A 25,705-nucleotide genomic window follows, 5' to 3' on the forward strand; every position below is an offset into this window, starting at 1 on the left:
GACGTAACGTATAAACCGTGATATTCGCAGGATTGTTTCAAATTAAATTAATAGTTCTGGACTGATTTAGTAAATATCTATCTCAAAACTCAGACATTAGCATAGAAATGGAATCATAATGAATTAAAACAAATGCACTACCGGTATTTCTTGTGTTTATCATACGCAAACCAACGACAGAGGTGAATGTGTGAGCCGATGGTAAAGAGTGAAGGAGCAACACGACCTTTTTGTTTGTCCTCTATGCACTCCGAGTTTCGTGAAATTATATTTTCTCAAGAGACACCTTCAGAGCGGTCACCATTTCCAACTGAATGTTAGCAAAGATCTTGTTTCTTTACTGTTGAATGTCTGTTTTAAGAAGGATATGGAGATAACGAACAGTATTCAATCTCAAAAGTCCATAAAATAATACAAGTGGTTTTTCACTAATATAGAGACGCAACCACTTGCCGAAGAAACATTTTATTAATTTGAACCAGATACCTTAATCCATAATAATATCCTCGGGCAGGTTTCCTGAAGCACTTTGATCGTCAGGAAAGCAATTTTTCCACATCGGTTCTACTACATTTATATCCAGAGGCACATGGCCTGTAAATGTGACACTTCCGTATGTATGAGTTATATCCAAAGCACTCACAATGAACTCCAAGCATTGCACCACAAAATATCAAGGAGTTGTTGTACTCCGAAAAAGCATTATTCTACTTTTTGTTATAAGAGTCCACGTGAGCAAAATAATGACGAATCACGGCCTCAGAAGCTTGAAGGAAGACTGCTATCAGGAAAAGTTTTCCCAAAACCCGTCCTCTGCATCTAGACATAATTTTTGTGTTTGTGGGAGTTTTAAATCTTCAGGCGTTTTAAAATAGATCAATAAAGGTTCTATTTAATTCCGCAATTGATTGGTTACTCACAATCGCAACCTCTGGGGCCTGTCCGATGATCGGAAAAACAACTTCGAATGTATAAGGTATACAAAACACCCCCCCCCCCCTTCACGATCTTTGAAATAAATGCATGGAGTTGAACTTTATTCAATGTAACGATATTACCTAAAATTTACTACAGAAGGGACTTCTAACTTCGTTTATTCTATATTTGGATAAAGAGGAAATGAATAAATTTTTTACATCCTTTGATGTTAATACATTCGAGGTTGTTTTTCCGACGTCTGATGGAGTGACCCCAAGATGATGAGATTGTGGTTACTCACATTCGTATTGGATTTCATGTTGAACGCTTCACTTGGTTGGTCCCATATTGCGGAGAAGGCAGAATCATCTGAGCGTAATCTGTTCATTGTCAAATGCAGTAAAAAATAATTATTTATTCCTAATGTGTACGCTCAGTTAAATGGAGAAAGAAGATGGGCGCATTTGGCGTGTGATCTGCAGGAATCATTTGCACAAAACATTTATGGTTTAAATGTCCATGATTTGGTTGGCTGAACATAGCTGGTCAGATTTTACAAACACGTCCATAGAGTTTTTTTTTTCATTTAGTTTGAAAGACCTAAAGAGAGTGTAACATTTTTGTCCGTTTTTCCTTGGGGGTACTATAACATAGTAATGTTTCACAAAAAATAAACACCTAAAATATTTAATGCCTAGATGCATGATACGTGTACATGTACATTATGGAATAGAAGATTGGAATTGATTTCACTCAAGAACCAAACTGAACCAAAATTTATCTAATTCAAAATTTTAATACATTAGTACATAAAACGAAACTGACAAAATAAATTGTTGTTTGCATGAAAAAAAAATTAACGCCCCATACCAGCGCGAACCAAAAACTTTTCGCCTCGAGCACATTCAAGAGGTAGGCCTACTTACTGAGCTACCACAGCTATACATATACAGATGATTTAAAAAGGACAAAGAAGCACAACAGTCACACATTTTGATTTTCTGGTAAAAAATTCATTTTTTTGTGGTCTCTGGGTCTTCTCTCCATTTTTTAAAAATGTGAATTCGTTTCTTTGAATTAAAATACACAAAAACCGTTTCAAAATCATGGAGAGAAGACCCAGAGATAGAAAAATTTTAGAAAAACGTGTTTAAAAATGGACCGTTTTGTACCAAATGTCTGATCTGGCTAATTTTCAAGTTATTTTTTAGCTAATCAAAGCTCAATTTCGGGAAAATATTTTCCTTTCCTGTTGCACAGGAACCCGATAAATAGGAAAACAAGCATATACTGACAAAACGTCAGAAATACTCAAGCTGTAGAAAGTCAAATAATATCATAAAATGGTATAAGATGAGGACTATTGAGTTCAATATTCCAGTTGAATAAATTACATGTACATGAAACGAAATGCAGCATAGTAACGTTACCGTTTCTTTAATGATTTTTTTATGTAGATATTTAGTATACTTCTACTATTTACGTTTTTGTATTTTTTGAATAATGACGTACTGTAACATCATTTAATATATACATCAATCTAAATAGCTTGCTACAAGCCAGTATTTGCAAACCACGGCCAACATGTATGATAGTCTCCTACTCCGGACCGTGGCTTGAGATGATGTGGTTCATCTAGCTGAGCGGTATGTCCAATAAATATTCCGTACGAATCCAAAAGAAGTTATGATATAGATTCCGTTACCAAAGCTTAAGATAATACATGAATTTAACATTGATTTTGTTCTACTATTTTGCTGTCACTCAAAGTACACATCATTTGCAGGCATGTGAAAAGCAATTTCAGTTGGGGGTACAGCCATGTATTCTGTGGCCATGGATTGTAGAATTTGTTAACAATGGGGTAACCCGCGCCACCTTTCAGAGTCTGCAGTGGACTCGTCCAAGGATGCTTTGTCGGCGACTGTAAAAAGTTACCTGAGATTCCTCCGCAAAGGAAAGCGCGAAATCTCTGTATAGAAACTGTTGTGACTGCGGAGCTTCACTCATTGTTCATTCGCCACAGAATATAATCCATTATTTAACACTTAATATCTTTCAATATACGAGGGGCGTTCAATAAATAATGTCATCAGGGCTCGGAAAGAAATAAAAATCGCTTTTCTATGATTTTGTCTTTATGATTTAATTGAAATATTCCCTTTTAATTAAAAAGGCATGTCCGTTAACTTTTTATTCAATTTCTAATTGTTTTTAGAACACTGTTTTGAGTATGACCCTTCGTATACTGGAAAATGGCAGATCCTATGATTTGCTGTACTTGGGTTTCTCTTTCTGAAAGGTGTTTTCCTAAGTTTGGGAAATTAAACAAGTCAAAGATTGAAAAATCTGGCGAATATTGTTGATGTGACAAAACATTAACTTTCTATTTACCCCAAAACTCCTTTACTCTTCATGGCCTGTGGGTTTGGACCCTGTCAGGAAGAAATTTAATGTAGTGAACTCCTCATTCTGTTTCCCTCCTCTCATAAACCTTTAAATTTTTCGACAAATATTTTCCTTACTAGACTCCTCCCGACATTGAACTGCCTCCCTATATATGCATTTGAACAACAAGACCGCTAATATTTAAGAAAATAGCGTATAAAACTGTTTTTGTGTTCTTGCAAATTTTTGCTCTTCTTAGACCTTTGCAGTTTTGTCAAGTACATCTTATTCCAAGTTTGTTTGAGGGGTAAACGCAAAATGGATTCAAGTTTCCTGATCTGTTTGAATGTCAGAAAAACGTGGATAAGAGCAATTTTTGATTTTTTAAAAATAATTGTTTAGATTTTTTACACGCTCTCGTTTTCACTCATATTTATAAATATAGGGTGACATTTGAGTATTATACTTTTTTACAATTAAATGTTTCTTTAAAACAGTGTGAACTACCCCCGATATGATGTCTATCAAATTTGCTTTGTAACGTAAAGTCAATAAAACATAATCTTTGATAATTTGTTGAATTATCGCTAATATACAATGGCTATTGTATGTCCTTGTTGACAAGGACGGTACCCATTTTTGATGCCCATTATATAATTTTTGTTAATTGAAATCCACCTCTTCATGTGTGTATGGAACAGATATAAGTTGCTGTAAATTTCACATATTTCAGTTAATATATTTTTGGGAAATTAACAAGTTTTACAGCAGCTTTAATGACGCGTTCAATTTTACTCTAATTTACTGATTCTTGACCATTCATTTTTAACGCAGTGTCTCGAGTAGCCCTTGTTTTCCAGCTTCCCACAATGAAATTATGCGATGAAAAGTGGTCACATAAACTGTTATAAATTCATTAAAGATTCAATAATTAGAAAAAGTCAAGCTTAATGTCATATAATTTCTAGGTTGTATGTCATGGAGCTGATGACATTATTTATTGAACGCCCCTCGTACAGACGTTTTTCTGATAAGCTTCGTTTTTGTTTCGAGAAATATTTTTATCTACAAAAATATATTATTTTTGTGTTTTTAAACTGAGTAAATCGATGACTTAGCATCGTTTTAGATAACTCAAGCCCCTCAAGGGCTTGAGTAAAAATTATAAAAATTTCATCACATGTCGATAAAATTTTCACTTTTCAAGTACGCCCAGATTCCTGCCGAATGCCAATCAAAAGCGCCCTTGTTCTTACGTACAATAATTTCTGGTCTCTAAGAGCAAAGCATGGCCTTAAATTGCGGATAATATACCCCAAGGATTAAATTGATAGACGACGGGGAGGACCTTCTAACCAATATACTCATAATACCCCCCCCCCACCCCATGTACTCCAATTTTTTTTTTGATTTCTTACGTTTCAATTAAGAAAATAACATGCAAGTTTCGAAACATCCAGACTTTATATCTGTTTGGGAAGGAATCATTTACTAATTTATTTCATTGTTTGGAAAAACCCCCCAGAAAAGATTATACATTTTTTGACTGTGTTCGAGGATAAAATGCAATAAACAGCCTCAGGCAGACAGTTTCTTCGAAGGTCAACAAAACGCTTCTATGATGTATTCTCAGATCCGTTACTGTGCACTCCGCCCATCGTGACGTAGGTGGTCGAACATCTTACTCAGCCGTCAAACATCGCTTTTTTTAATGGCCTTTAAGTATAAATTTACAAATGCTAAACTTTTTCCATAAGAATTTAAATAGGTACAAATTATTAAAGGTATAACATTTTTCTGGATTTGAAAAAAAAGTAAGATCTCATTTCTTTTCCAAAGGTTGTCGTATTAACAATTGGGAATTGCAATCTAACTCTTATGCGTCACAAAAAAGAAGTACAAGTGTTTTCCAATCAATACCCATAGAAAATATTCCATGATAATTACTCCATATATACATGTATTAAAGTAATCATAAAATCACAATGCTACTTTTATTTCACGGAGATGACTTATTCTAAAAATGAAAAGGATTAATTAGGATCTTTCAACTTGATGAAACAATGTGCCTTCATGCGACGGATATTAAGTATCTATTAAGAGGAGAAAAATTGAAATATGATATTGATCACAACAAAACTCTTACGACGAATACGCAAGGGAGAGAGAAACAAATACTACAGAAGGAATCGTGCAGCTATATATGTCATAAACACTTTAAATTTCACATCTGTAATATGATTTAACAAGACATAAAATGTCACGCCATTAATTGTTTTTAAGAAGAATATAATTTTGAAGTAGTCTTTTGAGATATCCAGAGATCTTTTGATTCTTGTATCTTAGTCTATTATTCTAAGGACATTCCTCAGTGAACCCCTGTCTTTCTGAGTAAACAACACAGAAAACCGACTATTATTCGCGTGTGAGAAATTTTTGCGACGTTCGCGAGACCCTCATCATCGCAAACATTTTTTCGCCGCAAACACGTCCTTGAAGTGTATGTGTCTATTAACAACAGATCCAAAGAGTCTTGATCGCGAAAATTAATCGTCGCAAACTAGTTTAACCCTTGTAAATCGCGAAATAAAGTCTTCTCGAATAAAGTTGGTTTACAGTATCTTAGTCTTTTATTTTAAGGACTTTCCTTAGTGAACCCCTGTCCTTCTGAGTAACCAACTCATCTTTATTAAAAGCATGTACATGTATGTATAAAGCCAAATTCAACAGTTATTAGTCGCACACGACGTGGTAAGAGCCCAGGGATTTTTTTCGTTCCTTCAACTACTGCAATACTATACATCTCGTGTTCCTTCAGAAGGACAGGTCCCCACGTCCCAGTGGGACCGTACCAACACCTTAACTAACTAACAACATTACACAGAAGGTCACGTCAGAGTTCAAACTCTATCAACCAATCAATTCCTCGACTGTAAAGTCATCGTATATTGTTGAAGCAAATAAGTCTAGAGTTGTTCCGAATTTTACCTCTGACGTGACCCTCTATGGGATGTTGTTAGATGTTAGTGTAGCGAGTATGCGAGCAGATCAAACATCTTATTTTAATTAGATTGCGTATATGTCAAGACAGTAATCATGTACAGTCTATACGTACGTTATAATTATATGATATAATTTGTTTTCAAAATCCTCGAGCAGGACATACGTGTTTTATGAAGAAAAAAGGGATATCAATATACATGTTGAAATTCGTGTAATTAACAAAATTCACAACTTTAATTATTCGTTTTAATTAATTAACAAAATTCTTAACAAAACAAAAAACAAACATTACATATGTTTTGCATGTAAAGTGAATGGAAATCTATTGCATTCATATCTTTAAATAATATCTGAGTCACTTTTGAATAGCTGCTGTTTTCATCTATTGGGAAAAGCTTCTACTTTGATAAGAATTTTAGTTTAAAACCCGATAATTACCGATCGAAACAAATATTTGTTGAAAATGAAGTTAAGCATTTAGTTTCTTGTCAAATATGTGTACTTGATCGAAATCGCAATAATTTGGTTTTTTAAAGAAATAATGTACTGAGTCTCCTTGGCAAATTATTATAAAAATGCCCGAAAATTGGAAAAAAAAATCCTGACTCTTTAACTTTTTAGGAAGGTAATGTTCTGTTAATTATGCGTTGATAAAGAAATACGATACCATTTATTATTGTCAGGTTGGTTGTCATGTCAACAAATGGGAAAAGCAATCAAACTGTTGCATATATTCATCACCTATAGAATTCAAATACGGTTTCTTTATATGATGCGTATATAAAAATGAAAAGATAATCACGGTATATACATACGTGTATTGGTGATATATCATACATTTAAAATTTTACTCCTTCTATAAATAATCCTAGAAATGAAAAAAAACTAATCGAGATACTTCCCCTTCAGGTAACATTGTCCGTTCATGCAAAGGAATTTTTTCAGTGTTCATTGGAAGATAAAAATGTATTAGTTATATTGATCAAGACAAATATCTTACATAGAATATTCAAGGTATCCTAAAAAAAAATAAATTCGAAAGAGTTTTGCAATTATAGTTTCATCAGGTATATATTTTTCCAACATCTCGAATGTGATTTAATAATTAAAAAATCACTTAAAGCTGTCGTTTTTCAATAAAACACATTCTGAAATATCAGTAAAATGATAAACCGGAATGATACGGAAGAAGGATATGGAGATAACGAACAGTATTCAATCTCAACGTCCATTAAACAATATACAAAATAAGAGCAGGGCAAACACGGACCTCCGAAACATCAGAGGTGGGATGAGGTGCCATGGAGGAGTGAGCATCCCCTGCCAACCGGCCATACCCGCTGTGTGCTCCTTGTCATGATCAGGAAATAACGGAAAAAATCCGTCGTCAATTCAGTGTATGAAAAATGGACTAATAATTGGTATGAAAAACGTCAGTCAGCATTTGACTCAATGATAAATTGTTTTTGCTGACAAGGTCATTGTATCGACCATAGAATTTACGAAATGATGACTTTAAACGAGACTGTTGATATTCTTGTTTCATCAACTTGCTTGTCAATAATTTACCTCGTTTAAGAAATTGTTAATACGTAGAGCACGCTCTTGCGTATCGAATCAACTGAGATATATATACTCCGTATGCAGGTGATGAAGGTATATTGCTGCATAAGTAAGGGAAGTTGACGATAGAAAAGTGGAAGTCCTCATGTTTATCATATAGCTTGTCAAATGTATAAAAAGGCATGATGTGTATGCAAAATTGGCAAAGAGACAGTATATAAGAATTTGTGGCATATATTAAACACAAAAATACTTTCAAAATACTACGCAAAATTTATCAGATCAGTGAAGATCTTAACAAAATTTCACCAAGCTTTGTTATATTCGTTCAAATTTGGTATAGAGGACATAATGTATAGAAATATATGTGCCTGTTTGCAGGAAATCCATACTCATTTTTTTTTCTAAAGTTACGTTTCTTTTGAACAAAAATATTTTTTGTGCAATGTTAAGGAGTAGTTGTTTTCACGTTATAAAATACTTATTTAGTATTTCTCTGGATATTAAAAACACCTCTGATTTTGGAGGGAAAGGAGGGTGTCCATTGTTAGAAGAGAAAAAAAAAATGAAAAGGGAAAGTAGATTTTGTTATTTTGAATTCACATATTACATTATTATAAATTAAAGACAAGATTTAAAAAATGTCGATTCTAGTTGAAAAAAAATTGGTATGCAGGTGAGAATTTTGTTATTTCAATTCTGAATTTTAACAATTATTTTCCAGATTGTATTATAATATATTTGCTTCCTTGCGATTTAAAAACAAGAAGTCTCTGTCGAGACTGTAGCTCTACTAGTTTGTACTTATAATAAAAGTAGAGAAAAGTACCATGCAGTTGGGACTTAAAACTTTACAAAAGCAACAGATAGAATCAAGATCATTGAAAAAATCTCCTTTTGTGGCAAGATTGTGATAACAACAACTGTAGGAACTTTTAAAATAAAACTTTACTTAATTTTCAATTTAATTACTATTGGAATTTCAATCATCAAAATATAAAAAAAATGGTAAAAATGTATCTCAGTGTAGTTTACATGCATGCTAGATTATACTATAATTAGACTAAATCTGTATTTGGAGTAGCATTTTGAAGGTATTTCACAGAAATTCCTATTTTTAGTAACCACGGCAACACCATTCAGCAAAATCAAAAACCGATAAACACAATTATGTAACTGAGTGTAGTAAACTTAAGCTTTTGTGCCAAGTTATATTGAAATTGAACTATAACTGTAGGAAGAGTAGCGTTTTGAATGCATTTCCCAGAAATATCTATTTTATTGGCCACGGCAACATCATTCATCGAAATCAAAAACCGATATATAGAAGTATATATCTAAGTGTAGTTTAATTATATGCCAAGTTATATAAGAGCAGACTAAAACTGTAGAAGGACTAGGGTTTGGAAAGTTTTCCTAAAAATATATCTATCTTTAGTAACCACGGCAACATCATTCATGGAAATCAAAAACCGAAATACAGAATTATGTATCTTAGTGTAATCTACTTGTGTGCCAAGTTCTATTGTTATCAGACCAAAACTGTAGGAGGAGTAACGTTTTGAATGCATTTTACAGAAATGATTTTTATTACCACGGCAACACCGTTCATCGAAATCAAAATATGATACACAGAAAGTTTATCTTAGTGTAGTCTACTTATTTAAGTAATATTGAAATCAGACCAAAACTGTGGAAGAAGTGTTTGAAAAGTTTTCCGAAGAAATTTCTATATCTTTAGTAACCATTGCAACCCCGTTCATCCAAATAAAAAACCGATAAATTGCATCATGTATCTAAGTGCAGTTTACATGTGTGTCAAGTTCTATTGAAATAAAACCAAAACTGTAGGATGAGAAGCGTTTTGAATGCATTTCCCAGAAAAATCTATTTTAGTAACCAGGGCAACACCATTTATCGAATTCAATAACCGATACACAGAATTATGTCTCTTTAGTGTTGTCTACTTATATACCAATTTATATTGAAATTAGACCAAAACTGTAGGAGGAGTAGCATTTTGAAAAATTGCTTACAGACAAACTGACGGACGCAATACTGTTGCATAAAAATTTGTTTGATCTTTTTAAGCCTATCGGTCGGAAGATGTCTACTAAACATTTTTAAAATCCCATCTCCGATGTTTTGAAGGACCGTCTTAGCTCTGTTCCTATTTTGTATTGTTTTATGGACTTACATTGTATAAGCTTGAATGCTATTCGTCATCTCCACACATTTCATTGAGTAATACTTGAATACAATGATGTTTCTAACCGTCCAATTTAAATCAATATTTTCAAATTGGTGTTGCACGGCGAAGCTGCATAATTGACGTCAATTATTTTTTCATAGTAAAGTTAAAAAATTCTCTATCATGATGTTCAGATATCCAACTCTTTATATAAATGTAGGTTTCTCGTTTGATCAGTTCCTTTGATTTTTTTTCAGTTAATGGAGACGTTGCGATCTTTAAAGATAAGTAAAATTCAATCAATGATTTTGAAAATGACATCAACTGAGGATAATAGAGAGTAAAAACCTACTACGGCATATTTCAGGGGCCTCGTGATTTGAAAATGAGTTATGCCAGCAACCTTGATGGAACATTTAACAAATGCAATTTCAAGATTAACATATTCAAATGTCTTCTTTTTTTAGATTAGATTACAGAATATAACATTTGGGAATATCTTCTAGCTTTGAATGATGTTCTTACTTTAAAAAATCGTATTTGAGATTAGCGGTATTTAATCTCAAAAACTTTTACTCTTACGCAGTACTCTTAATACAAATACGCTTCTCTTCCTACAGAATTGTTTTAATTTCATAAATACTATACATCAGCACATTATATACTGATATAATTGTATACATTCTATATTTCTTTTTAAAATTTCAACAAAAAGTTTTGCCATGGTTATTAAAATAAAAGAATTCCGTAAATCCTTTAAAAAGCAACTCTTTTTACAGTTTTAGCTAGCTTTCAAAATCCTTTATACTTCTTAAGTTTCACTAAGACACTCCAAAATGACACTACAAGACAAACAGTCTCATCAATTAAAGCATGATTGTGACGTAAACCTTTTGTTTGTATTGTCCATTCTGTAGCTTAGTGTTGATTTAATTCCCCTATCAATCTATTAAGTCACCTGTAAGTAAGTGTCCATTCTTTGTGGAAAACTGACCATTCCTTTTAAGAATGGACAATTTTTTTTCAATAAGAATGGACAGTTAAAAAACAAACAGAATGGAGAGTTGCAGGTAAGCCTTAGCATGTGCACAAGAGGGAAAACAAATTAATATATATCAAATACTATTTAATGTACATGCGAATAACAAGAAAAACTTGGAGATATAAGGTAATCCAAAACACAGATCTGTTCGATTTAACACTTGTAAATCCATGAGTGATGCACATTATTTCAATTTACAAAAAGATTTTGGAGGCATCATTCCCTTGATAAGAATCCATTTTAAGCTTGCAGTAGGCTTATATTAAATCCATCACCCAGAAAGCAGTTTGCATGAAAACTCCACTGCTGCAGTGAATATCTCGGTGGCAAATAATGAAAATTGAAACATTATCAGATTTTATTTGATATACATTTTCAGATCGAAGTTTGGCTCATTGCTATCAAACACACGGAACACAATTTGCACTTCACTATTACACTGCTGCAATTAATATATCATCAAAAACTGAATTCGAATTAAAAAAAAACACGTTTCCGGTTTGAATTCGAAATATCTGTACTTGTCGTCGAAGTTTTGAGAGGATCAAAGTTTGGATAATATTTTCTTTTACGCTTACTATTCTCTGTTTCCAGATCAAAGTATCACTGGTCATGTACATCTTTTGGTTTCAATTTGATTTCGATTCTGTCATATATTCTCCATCGGAGGGAAACATGTTTGCCTTTACAACACAAAATATAAACTGATTTTGAGGAGTTGCATTCTTTTATGAAAACTAACATCCCCCGAAATCCACCTGTAACTGTCCATTCTTTAGACAAAGACCTTTTGTTATTTGCAACTGGAAACACAATGGCTATTCATCAAATTGCTGTGCAGCCCAAGCTTACCTTTAACTGTCTTATCTGTAAACTATGAATTTATAGTATGTGTGCTTCCTGTTTTGCACATTTTTTGTTAAAATTTCAGAACAAACAAAATATTCTTTTAAGCAGGAGAAAGGCACCAAACTATCCATTCTGTAAGAGAAAGAACTAATCTAAACTAAACAAAACAAAAGGAGAAAGAACAAAAGAACTAATGGACATTTTCGGCCTTTCTCCTTTACATATTTCTATACTGAATGGAAAAAAGAAACGCAGGGTAAACTTCCGAGGTAAATTAAATTGATTTGACTTTTAATTTTTTTTTCAGTATTCCTATCTAGCTTTTAAATTCATCAGATATAACCAAAATCCCATTTGATTTTGTCTAATAATTCATGAGTTATTAAAGCCCATATGACGATACCCCCCAAAAGTGAAAATCATAAACTCTCAATATCTTCAATATCTTTCCTGCGCATAGAGCATTATTTCTCCTTTGCTCGGAATTCATCAAGTTTTCAGATTTTGATAAAGTTTATTATAGTGTGAAAGTTTTCGATAAAGTTTTTAAAGTTGCAAAGTTTTCAATTAATATTATCAAAGTTTCAAAGCTTTCGATAAAGTTTTTGAAAGTTTCAAAGTTTTCGATTCAGTTTTTGAAAGTGTCAAAGTTTGCGATAAAGTTTTTGAATGTGATTAAATTTTGATAAACATTTTCAATGTTAATCATTTTTATAAACTTTTTCAAAGGGTCAAAGTTTTTTCAAAGTATCAAAGTTATTTCTTTCAAATTTCACGTGTGTAAATAATATGAAGGGGCCTTTCCATGGGTTTAAATATTTTCTTTTGATATTTTGACCTTTATTTTAGGATTTCAGCCTCGGTCATATGAGCTATTGCTGTCATCTTTCACCGGTGTAATCCATGTTTAAGAACCTTTTATCCTTTCCTACTAGTATTTTTGATATTTTTGCTCTAAACTTGAAGTTTAACAAACTTTTAAAGAAATTTTAAAAATTTTGATATAAACCATAGCTATCGAACGAGTAAGTCAAGTGATATCATACTCCCATTGCTCATTTTTTTTGACATGACATTAAATTGATTACCAGCCAAAATGACCTTTGACGTTGAACTTATGGCTTTGACCTACCTTTCAAAAAAATTATATTTAGCCGTATCCCCTGGATAATTAGTGCTAGGAGTTTACTATTTTACCGGTTTATTTCTTGTGGTAATAGTTTCTCTTGAATACAAATAATCTTTATTTGTTTTACTTGGACCCAAAACTTTGACCTTCTTTTGAAAAAAAAAATGTCAGAACTTTTGAATGCTAAATTTTGTGACTTTTACATAACATCTTTGTATTCTTTGTGAAATTCTTTTGGTCATTATCAATATTGACTCCTTGACCTTTTCCAGTTTGACTTACTTTTAAAATCTCTAACTTTGGTCATAATTATTGAAGTGCTGCTGCTTTTATTGTTTTTATTTTAATTTTAAAGGTGAACTCATTATGAGGACTTTTTGGTGCCAAACATAATTTTCTCTTGACCTTGGTGTTTGACCTGCAAACGACAACATCCATCATAAGCTGTAGTACGAGAGCACCTTTCTTTCAGAAACACATTTTTGACTTTTATTATTAACTCCCCCAAAACTTTTCCTATTTATTTAAAAATAAGTTGTAGTCTATGATATTTTTTGACAATAAGCCTTTTCACGTTAACTGCGGTCCTGTTTTTAGCGCATGCGTATAAATGTTTCCGGACGGCATTCCAGAGTTTACATTAGCAACGTAAACAATGGTAATACAATGCGTAGTTTTTAAATGTTCTAACAGACAAGGAAGTAAAACCAAAGAGAAAGGTGTGAGTTTTTTTCGCTTCCCTAAAGACAGGAAGAAGAGAGCAGCTTGGATTAGGGCCATCAATAGAGATAACTGGTCTCCAAATGAGTACAGCAGGGTTTGTTCCGAACATTTTGTGGAATCATGGCACAGTGACGACCCTGCAGATGAGAACTATCGTCCAACCTTATTTAAATATAAAATAAAGCCAAAGTCGAAGTCGGAGACTGCCCGCAATGCCAGACATAGCAAAAGAAATTTACTTCAGGTGAATTTATGAATAAGTTTACTTAATATGTTCATTATTGAGTACTTTGTTTAGAGCTAAATGGGCTCACTATGATGTATGGATTCTGTCTAAAGGTTCTTTGTTGCCCTATTTAATTGTAAATAATTCATTATCTTATCCCTTACCTAATGTGTTTTTTTATTTTCTGAAATCTCTCCTTTTTTTTTTACTTAATTATACAATCACGTACATTTAATTAAGTATATTGTTGCAATTATAAAGGGTCAAAGTGTGAGTGCATCTTGCACATTATAATTATGTAGTACCACATACTAGTAAATATATTTAGACATTTAAAATTTATCAGACACCATACTATTTACCCAATTCTTACAGGTTATATACTTAAAATAACACTAATTAATGTTGTCAAATATTTTTTTTTGAATTACTATTACTGATAGTTAAAATCTGTTAAAGCTTGTAGTTTAATCCCTGAACCTTGCTAATATACACACTCCACAACTCTTGTCTAACTCCAAAAGTATGACTAGGCCACAAACATTAATACCCCACTACCTCCTAGGGAAAAATTTTACATAGTAATTCACATTGATCAAATATTTTTATAGTCCCATGATTATATGTCTTTATTCTTCCAACAACTGCAGATTCATAAATCTGTCCTTTAAACAGGAGTTAAATGAGCAAGAGGAAAGAGAAACACAGACTCTACAGCAGCATCTCAGGTTTAGCTTGTTTTCTCACAGCTATTGTCACCAAGGAACAACAAATGAAGATATCCCACCTTTTACAGACAGCTCTTGCATAGATTTACCTGTAGATGATGTTAACATCAAGACTTTCAAAGAGAAAGGTAAAGAGCTAAGTTTTAATATAAAATAAATTTTCTATTTTGAGGACATCTATTATTCTTATTTGACACATTCCTCTATATTAGTTGGAAAAAAAAAATTCAAAAGAAGGAAAAAGATACACAAAACTAATATACATTAGGTTTATAGTATAGTATTAAAATAGTATAATATCTTAAAAAAATCTTTCTGAGCAATTTTAAAATGCCCGGGCAAACTTCTTTCCAAATGTGAAAGGGCAAAAATAACACAGGGCGAAAGATAACCCTGTATACAGTATATATTTACATTAATGTTTGCCCTTATATAACAATAATTTAACAAGGCATTTTTACACTTCTTTTAAACATGTTTTTCATGACTGACCGTAGGTATGCAGTGTGACACTGACCCTTTGATGGCAGAAAATGACTCATTAAAGAAACAGGTGAAAGATCTCCAAATGGAAGTGAAGAAACATAAATGGAGTTTCCAGAAAATTACAGATGATGATTCCAAGACCCGCTTTTATACTGGACTTCCAACATTTGCTGTATTCATGTGGCTATTCAGGTATGTTTATAACATGTATAAAATTTACTATTACTTCTGCAAGGATTTATTCATCGTCACAAACCACGGCCAAAAAGTACGATATCCTCTCCCATTCTGGCCTTGGTTGAACGAGGAAAGAATTCTTTGTAGCTCATTAAAATATTGACCAATGCGAGTAAAGCATAGTCGGTTGATGAACTTTATTGCGACCTTTCAATATCCAATCGCAGTATAGGAAATATGTCTTGTATACTGTTGACATCATTTGTTGATTTCATTTGCGATGGAAACAGTATTGGCCACTGACTGAATATGACATCACAATAGAGAGGCGTAAATATTCAAGAATATGACTCTTTTTGTGATCAAGCAGCCACGGGTAGGAGATAGCTATATATGCGGACTCCAGACCGTGGCTTGAGACGATGGGGTTTATTATCAGTTTTTTAACTTTTTTTTCATAATTTTATGAAATTGCATGTACATGTACTGACAAAATTTTTTGCATGCTTTTAGCTTTCTAAAACCAAAGGCAGAGAAAATGAAGTATTGGCTAGGGACAAGCACAGATATTTCTTCTGACCGCAAGAGAGCATCAGCAGGGGCATTGGATAACATCGATCAGATGTTTGCAGTTCTTATTAGACTGAAGGTTGGACTCTTGACCAGCGATATTGCTGAACGATTTCAAATTTCAGAGGGTACTTTTTCAAAATATTTTTCTACATGGATCTGTCTACTGTGGCAAGAATTGAAATGTTTAAACCCTTTCCCGTCTCGAGATATTATTCAAAGAACTATGCCATCTTCATTTAAAATCAGATATCCTTCAGTTCGAGTTATCATAGATTGTACAGAAATTTTTATACAAAAATCATCTCGTCTTGACACCCAAAGTTTAACTTTTTCAAATTACAAGCACCATACCACTGCCAAATTTTTGATTGGTATTAGTCCATCTGGAGTTATAACATTTGTATCTGAAGGTTGGCCTGGAAAAAACATCTGATAGAGAACTCACAATATCTTCAGGTTTAATTGAATTGTTAGATGAAAATGATAGTGTTATGGCTGATAAAGGTTTTACCATTAGGGATTTGTTGGAGAAAAAGAAATGCAAGTTAAACATTCCACCCTTTAGAGGAAGTGCACCACAGTTCTCTACGGATGAAGTTTTTGAAACTCAAGATATCGCTTCTCTGCGTATTCATGTTGAGAGAAGCATAGGCAGAGTAAAGAATTTTCATATCTTTGATGGTGTTATGCCACTTACTCTTAAGCCTCTTTTGACCAAAATGTTTCAAGTTGTATGTTGGCTCACAAATCTTGATGTTCCTCTGGTAAATAACTAATTTGTCATTGCTATATACAATGTATAACAAAATTCAATGTATCAAATTTTAATTGGAATACACTTAATTAGTCTAGATATATGATGTATATTCATTTTAGATATTGACAACAATTTTCACACTAATATAAAATTTTTCTCAAGACAGCTTGTCATTGAATTATTAAATTGTAACTTTCACACAAAGAAAGAAGATTCCTCACAAAATATGAGGCATCTTGCCAGGCATTCCTACAATGGAGATATCAGAGTAGACTAGAGTATCCTGTAATTATTTTGAAAATCTCTTGAATTGCCAATTTCACAATTTGTGTTACTTTTAAAGATATTTTGAAAATAGTTAAGAAATCACTCATACATGTTAACATTATTTGGTATCATAAGTAATGTAACCAGTATTTAATATTTTCTTCTATAAACAGAATGAGATGTCTAAAGGGGAGCAACTCTTCAATTTTAATTTTTGCATAACAATGTTATAAAAAGGCTTTCAGTATACATATGTATTTGTATAATGTTCTTACAAAAAGGTTCATCCACCGCCTGTATATCCTAACCTGTACAAAAAACCATAATAAAAGCTATGTTTTATAAACTATATAATTCAAGAGTGCCTTATCAACCTATTGATATTATCTGGAAATTCTTTGATGTACACAAAATAATATCCATTTCTCTATTGGTTCTGAAGTACCTATTGTGAGAAAAATCTTATGATTGAAATGATGCCTTTAAATCATTTTGTATTTTAAAATATAAAAGCCCAATGAATTACATGCCATTGGATGGCATTGGTTTCTGGAATGAAATGTTAAAAATTACACAAAACAAAATTTTTAGAATACATTTTGACATAATATAAACTTGCAATTGGTGTTGCTGGTTGTTATAATTCCAAATGATTGAATTACTGTGTTCAAAATATTTTGAGTATAGGAGGTTTTGTTTATATTTAAGGTACCTAAAAAATGTTCTACACAAAAAATATGGATTAATCATACTGACAGAGAGTAAAATTTAAAAGGTCATAAAACTCAATTTTTCTTTAAATTATTTTTGTGTTATATGTTGATCTCATTTATACTTTTAGCAGATACCATATGTTTTGAACAGTATACTACATACTCATGCAGTCTATGAAGTTGAACAGATTTAAATGTATGAAAATAAATAATATTTTGTTCTTTTAAATCAAATTTGAATTTATGTTGCAAAAAAATCCATAACAGCAAGGAATGTGATTAATGTGAAAAAAAAAATACATTGAAAAATAAATATAACCTGAATCCATATTGATTTTCCTTTCTTTCACTTTTACTATATATAGGTGCAAATGTGATTTTTTTTTTTTACAATAATCTATGCATGTGTTACCATATACTTGAACTTAAACTATACTTAAATCTACACTACCTGGATTAATATGACTTAATTATCATGCATTTGCTATTATTGAAAAAAAGATTTTAAAAGACATTTCCTTTATATTTCTGCATTACTTTGATACCCCCTAATCAACACTAATTCTTAATTATCTTCCCTTTACCCAAGGATCCTTTAATAAGGCAAGTAACTCACCCAGTGGATGGAGAAAAATTAAAAAATGTGAACAAATGTCTACAGATGACAGAAGCTGAACACTTTTTGATCATTAGGTAATGCTCACATTAGCCATTGGCTCAGGAAGTGAATTAATTCTCAGTACATTTATAAAAAGGCAAGATGTGGTGAACAAAAAATTCAACTAGTTTTGGCATCATACGAGTACAGAACTCTGAGTCGAAATCAATTCTCTCTATAAAACAGTTGCTGTCCTTGGCAGCTGTCCAAACAACAAAATCACCCCAAGGACACCCCATTATTGCCATCTCTCCTTGGATCTGAGCATAGTACTTGTGGCTACGGTTCAAACGCGGTCCTACGGGTGTATTCTCCAGACAGAACCCCTCTTTTCCGGCTAGCTCATGGACCTATATGAATAGTATAAACAAAATGTTAAAAAAATTATGTTAACTTTAAAACTGACAAAATGAAAGACATTAATACAATGTAATATGAAAAAATACCTCTTTTTCTACAATTATTTCATTAGAGATTGAGTACGGGCACTTAATCTCCAGTACCCCTCTTTGACTCCCCAATGGCATAGACTTGTCACAAATCCACCCATCACTGCTGGCACCTAAAAAGGCATGGGATGGATAAATAGTGAGCCCTGCAGCCTCCACTGTTACATCAGAGACAGCATTCTGCAGTGTCAGGTAGTCTCTGACCGCTTCTTCCTCATGGTCCACACCCCACTGGACTGGACGAGGAAGCGTCTGATACCTGTGATGTATAGAATAATTAATATTTAAAAATATAAATTGGTTGAAATGCTGAATTAATTTGTTTAATGTGAATTTTTACAATTATTTTTATTTATATATTTAATATTTTATTAATATTTTAATTTCCATCAAACCTTTGTAAACTGGATCCATGTATAATTTGGTCCACAAGACTACGTGGGTTAGGTCCAGCATGTAAAACAGCTCCGAAAAGAGAACTCGTAATTCTTCCTTTGTGTAGTTCGGTCCAAAGAGAACATTTTCTTTGACCTTTAGTTCTTTCTTCAACATAGGCGCTCAAATCTTCGTCAATTGAAATTGGGATTGGCACTGTAATGATATGTATATGAATGAATCTAATGTTCATGATACATATAAAAGATATTTTATTATATACAATGTAATTCCTATTTTTTCTTACAGTTCTCATTTGACAAAATCAATGCTTTGGATGCCATTTCCAATGGATCCTCATATGTCTCCACCTCAATCTCCCTCTCAGCTACAGGGGCATCATCTGGGATGTTCCACAAATGGCTCATACCTGAATTTTCATTTTGTTCAATAACATGAGAATCATAGAAATTAAAAGTCTGGAGTATGTTTGTATCATGTTTTAAGTAAATTGTAAATCGGCATTTAAAAATTTGTTTTCTCACATTTTCCTTCTTAAACCTAGCTGTACCTGTACTTGGGAAAATATCCTTTAAATTTCTCAGCTGAAGCAATGTAGTTTTTATGTCGAAGTCTCTGTCTGTGGTATGGCGAGGGTCAAATGAAGCATCCTCTATATCACTGGTTTCAGTGTCCATTTTATCTGCTTTTGACCTCAAGGTTTCTAATGGACCTGTTTATATTGGTTTTATGTTATTTGCCAGTTAAAGAGCTTCAAAGTTCATATGTTTTTTGTTATCTGTTAACAATCTGACCATAAAAAATTTACTTACCAGTGGGTTTTTTAGATCTTCCTTTGGGTACTACCCATTTGCAGGGCTTACTCGTGCAGCTTTCCTGGGGCTTGATATGACTCAGTGCAAAGAGTAAACTCCCAATGTGGCTACAGCTCTGGCCTAGCCTATTTTAAAAATATCATAGATTTTAGATCAAGTTATAATCAATGAAGTAAAAAAAAATTGTCTGCATAAAACTCTGAAAATATGCATACCCCACAGGACACTGACAATATCCATGATGTATGTTAGTCACAGACTGTCCATTCCTAGACAAACATATGTAAACTTGGTATTGGTGCTTCTTCATCGAAGCCTGGCACTTGGCGCTGATGTATATAATAGTAGTATTTATCTAAAAATCAAATAGAGAGTATTTTAAACATACCAGTTTATCAACAGTGTAACAATAACACAATTTATTAATTCTAACATTTACAAATATGAAAATGAACATATTATACTTAATAAGTACAAATGAGCACCACTATCAAATTATAAAAATAAAATACTTATTGTATCAGAATTTCGACAGAAATAATTAACTATGTGCACTTATCACTGAAAAGGAGTACTGGATTTAGATCTATGTCTTTAACAGAACAAAAACATTGTTTGTTTACCTCTGACACGCTAATCTCCTGGACATGGCCAGCTTCAAAATGTTTCACTGCTCTGTCCAACCCCTTAAAATTGTTCACACTACCTCCTGTCGATTTGGGTCTCAGAATCATGAAGTTATATATATCAGAAAATGAAATGGTTGGAATCTGTGACTGGTCATGTATCTTGTAATGTACAGCGTTATAAGGTGGCAAATTCTCGTTTTCTCCTGTTGCAGGTGAGATACATTCTGCTAGGACTTCTTTAGACTTGGTCACCGGTGTTAAGTCGATCAATGGCACTTGGCTAGTCAAAATTTCTCTAATTAGATCTTCTTTTTTCTTCTTCTTAATTTCTATTCCTTGATCGCGAGCTATTTCTTTCAGCGAATTTACCTTTAATTTGTTCAAATTTTCGCGCTTTGACATTATTGTTGACAGTGTTGCTAAGCCTAATGTCAATATCACAGGAATGCGGATGTTGCCGTCCGGAAGCATTTATGCGCATGTGCGAGAATTATCGCGAAAAGGTTTATTGTACCATAGTCTACACATCGCAAAATTTCAATGACTTATCGTAATACATATGATGATGTTTGTGCCATTATTATTTAAAGTCATATACGCTATATGAACGCCGAATTTTGTTTGAAACAAAATGATTAATGATTTAAAACACATGAAGTGTAATGAAAAATAATACTATCCATAAAATTGTACTATAGATGTCGTTGTAATAACAAAACAATAAAACAATATATAGGAATTAAGAATTCAGTCTTTTCATGAATATTGATGAAGGAAGTACGTAAACAGTAGGCCTATATATAGAAACACATGTCCACGGGAAATCACAGACAACGAGGTATGTTGCATTTTGACAACAATTATTAATATAAGGTCAATATGCGTCAGAACAGAGAAGATGGTTGATACTGAATACTTTAAAAGATAAGTACCATTAAGTAAGACGCTTGCCATCCACGTCAAAAGTGAGTAGTATCTCAAACAGCCTACCTTGTCTTCTTTACGCCACGTGTGTTTATCAATCTAAAAGTAGCGACGGCGTCACGTGATGGATTTATTTAAAAACAGCTATTTTTCTTTCCTTACAGGATAATAAATAATTATAATTTGATAACTTCGTAATGCGTTTAATTCTAATTGTGTAATTTACAGTATTTTCGTAACTTTTATTGATAAACAAATTATATCAATTTCCAATCGTATTTTAACTGACGCAAGTTATAGCGTGTATACTTTTAAGCATTCAATCATTTAAAGAAATATGTAGTCCATAATTGCAAAGGTATTTGCAAACAAATTGAGTATTGTGCCAGTGCGCATTATGAAAATTTGTTTGCACAAATCGTTGCATATATGTGAGAAAACATATTTTTAAAAAATAATGAATCGGTGCTTATATTTTACTTTTTCTTACACCTTGCCTTGTTTTGCAAATTTGATTTATTATTTAGAATACTTGAATTATCTCAAACATAAGTAACAATCAATCTAAATGATTTTGTTTTTAGATTTTTGCTTATTACTTTGCTCTTGCACGGCATTGAACGTTTGTGACGTCAGAATAAAACGCATATCACACACTGTAACCGTTTTATCCCCGTTCTGTATTATGGTGTATAAAAATAAAATAAACCAAAATTGCAGTATCGATATAAGTTTACTATGACGTATCTTGTGCATTTAACAACAGAAAAATCTATTTTTTTTCTTTTCAAATGATTTTCTGTAGCATTAAAAGATATTGATCTTCAGAAAATGTGATTTTTTAATGCTAAATAATAATCTAGTATCATTGCGAATTTAGTATCATTGCGCTTCTTTCTACACGTAAAATTCAAGCTATAATATATATTAATGGGATAATTAGATTTGTAGAAAGAAATATTCAGTACGTCTGACGCCAACTATTTATTTAATTTTCTCCATAATTTAAAAAAAAACACTAACATCCATTTAAGCGGTTTTTGTATAGTAGATTAATGGAAAATAAATGCAATCATCTATTCCAAATACTGTATAATTCTTTTTTTCAATAACTTTAAGCCATACGGTTCATAAGTGTGTATAAACAAAAATACATAATGAACGAATGTCTGCGGGGAATGGAACCCCTAGTGTCCATCTGCCTGACTCCCATACTGATACACCAACAGATATAAAATATTTTTCCAATTCTCCATTACTACATGAAAAATTACTATAGTATATAATGCATGTATACATATGAATTATATAATTCATTATTTCTTAAAACAGACATACGATATATTTCAAATTCTCCATTATTACATGGAATATCACTATAGCATATAATACATGCATACATATGAATTATATTATTCATTATTTCTTTATTGCATTGCATGGAGAATAAATTTCCCTAAACTAATTAAAAACCTTACATCATGAAAGCTGAGTACCTGAGTAAGCTTGTACATATTTTGAGGTCAGAAATAATATGGTTTGATATATTTTTTCCTTAAAGTTTCATAAATAGGACATGCAAGTTAAAAATTATATGCATATTCTTTACAGTGATTATTACAAAATTGACATAATGTATTGCTTCTCTCAACTTTCTGATATCTTCCTGCTTCTATACTTAAGTTATGGGAAGATAACCTTATTCTTGTTATATTTTTTCTTGAATTTAAATATGTTTTGTCAAATATGCATGGATTTTTGAAAAATTGTCACACACAATGTGTTTGTACAAAAAACACTTTGTTGAATTTTCGAAAAAAGCATTACAATCTTGGAGGTAATTATCCAACAGTCTTTCTTTGTACAAAGATATAAACTTTGTAATATAAACTGTATTATATTAATGAAATCTTGCTTAGACCAAAAATTTCCAAGTCCCATTCTAAACAATTCATCTTTAACATCCCTTGCCCATTTAATTTTAGAATGTTATTTATTTTCTGCATTATGCAATAGATATTCATAAGAAATTTTTAATATACAGTTATTTGTATGAAGTAATTCACACCAGTAATTCATAATTCTGATTTTCCTAGATGCATGGACAACATGGATGAAAAAAGATAGGGGTATGCTTTTAGAGAAGCATAATCTTAGAGGCGTACTATTCTGCAGTACATGAACATCAAATATATCTATTATTATAATTCATTAATAAATATCTTAAAATCTTAAGAAATGAGAAATGAAATTAAATGGCGGGCACCACAGTAAAATTGTATTGCCCATGTGTCGGATAAGGGAAGTTCCACCATAATAGGTTAAGCAATAAGTCAATCATCATTCTAATTATTCGTCCAGGCATCTTCAATTATCAGTGTTTGTAAATAAAAACTAAATATTTCTAAGTTCAAGTTTATTACAACACATATAATGTACATCTTTTACTAAATACATTCAGTAGACAAAAAATACAATAATTTATTGCTTTAAAGAAATGTTTAACTCCCCTTCTTTTACCGAAAAAAAATATTAGTTAACAACTTTGCCATTTGGTGTTAAACATTAGTTAAAGGAAGAACACCGCAGAGGAATATTATATTTAAATCCTTTGATGGATGATCATTCTTCTGTAAAAAAAGGAATTAAATTAATGATTCACAGAAACAATAGCACATTTTTCTATTAAAAAATATCTTCAAACAACTGATATTTTTTTTGGTAATACAAAAAAACCTGGTTATTTAAGGACTTAATGAAGTCTACCTAGTGACGTCTGACCATCATGGTCGTCCCCTTCACATACGATCCATCTGTTACTTCAGGATACCATGGGTAGTACCAGGCCGACTCCGATGACCATTCACCGTTTAGATAGGCTTGATGACACCAGTTAAACCACCAGCCTCCTCTCCAGTAAGAAGCACAGTTATTATCACCCCACAGGTCGTGATCCCTGTCTGGTGTAGAGAAGGACATCCCAGACAGATCGTCCTTATAAACACCTGTATTTAACATGCCGTCTCCTGTAGGAGTACAGAAAATTTATAATAGGGATAATGTTATCCCTGTCTGGGGTGGAAAAGTACATCCCAGACAGATCGCTCTTATAAACACCTGTATTTTACATGCCTTCTCCTGTAGAAGTACAGAAAATATATCAAAGAGGTAATGGATTCATATATATTCAATCTAAGTGTCAATAATGATACTGAGTTGAATTTCAGAAAGACGGCTTTGTGTGCTGTAAAGAGCGAAAGTATTTATTTTAAGTCATACACGCTATAGCTTGCGTCAGTTTAAACACTGTTAGATATTTATATATTTTGTTTACTAATAAAAGTTACGATAATAATGTTAATTATACCATTAAAACCGTAGGCCTTATAAACATTTCAAGTTATAATTATTTATCGTGCAAGAAAAGTAATACTTCTATTTAAATATTCATTCCATGACGCCGTCGCTACTTTTAGTTTGAAAAACAAACATGACGTCAAGAAAAACGCGGTAGGCCGACTAAGTTTTGATATGGATGGCATACGTCTTACTCTTAAAGATACTTATCTTTAAAATGTTATCAAAATCAACCATATTCTCTGTAATGACACATAATTTTACATATCGATCTTTTATTAATAATCGTATTCACAACCTCGTTGTGTAAGATTTCCGGGGACATGTGTGTCAATATACTGATTACACAACTCCGCCATTAATATTCATGAAAAGACTGAATTCTTAATCAGATATTGCTGAATTGGTTTGTTATTGCAACGACTTCTTTTGTAAAGTTTTGTGGAAAGAATTATTATTTTTATTTATTTATACGACCTGTAAATATTTAAAAATACAAAATAAAAACATTGTGTAGAAGGATACGGAGATAACGAACAATACCAAAGCCTATAAAACAAAACAATTTTGGAGCAGAGCAAACACGGACCTTCGAAACATCAGGTGCCATGGAGGAGTGAGCATCCCCTGCTGACCAGTCACTTCTGCTCCTTGAAATGATCGAGAAATAACGAGAAAATCCGTCGTTAATTCATTTAAAAAAAAACATTTTAGTTCATTTTCCATTCTTTCTTATGTGACGAT

The 25,705-nt window shown here is 32.2% G+C and overlaps 1 protein-coding gene and 1 pseudogene across 1 annotated transcript; one reads left to right on the forward strand and one right to left on the reverse strand.

Annotated features, from left to right (window-relative positions):
• The first annotated feature begins 13,738 nt into the window (after positions 1 to 13,738).
• LOC134251254 (uncharacterized) lies at positions 13,739 to 17,178 on the forward strand (annotated as a pseudogene).
• A 1,216-nt stretch (positions 17,179 to 18,394) lies between these two features.
• Positions 18,395 to 19,946, reverse strand: LOC134251255 (uncharacterized). The gene is made up of 5 exons (XM_062733636.1): positions 19,787 to 19,946; positions 19,523 to 19,645; positions 19,236 to 19,431; positions 18,838 to 19,099; positions 18,395 to 18,741 (listed from the first exon to the last, which is right to left on the reverse strand). Exons 1-5 carry the CDS (start codon positions 19,911 to 19,913, stop codon positions 18,463 to 18,465), a joined length of 987 nt encoding a protein of 328 aa, XP_062589620.1. The 5' UTR covers positions 19,914 to 19,946; the 3' UTR covers positions 18,395 to 18,462.
• Positions 19,947 to 25,705: the final 5,759 nt, after the last annotated feature.

This window comes from Saccostrea cucullata, unplaced genomic scaffold, assembly GCF_032062105.1.
Source record: "Saccostrea cucullata isolate Sc308-1 unplaced genomic scaffold, CSIRO_AGI_Scuc_v1 ctg6218, whole genome shotgun sequence".
Taxonomy (NCBI): Eukaryota; Metazoa; Mollusca; class Bivalvia; order Ostreida; family Ostreidae; genus Saccostrea; species Saccostrea cuccullata.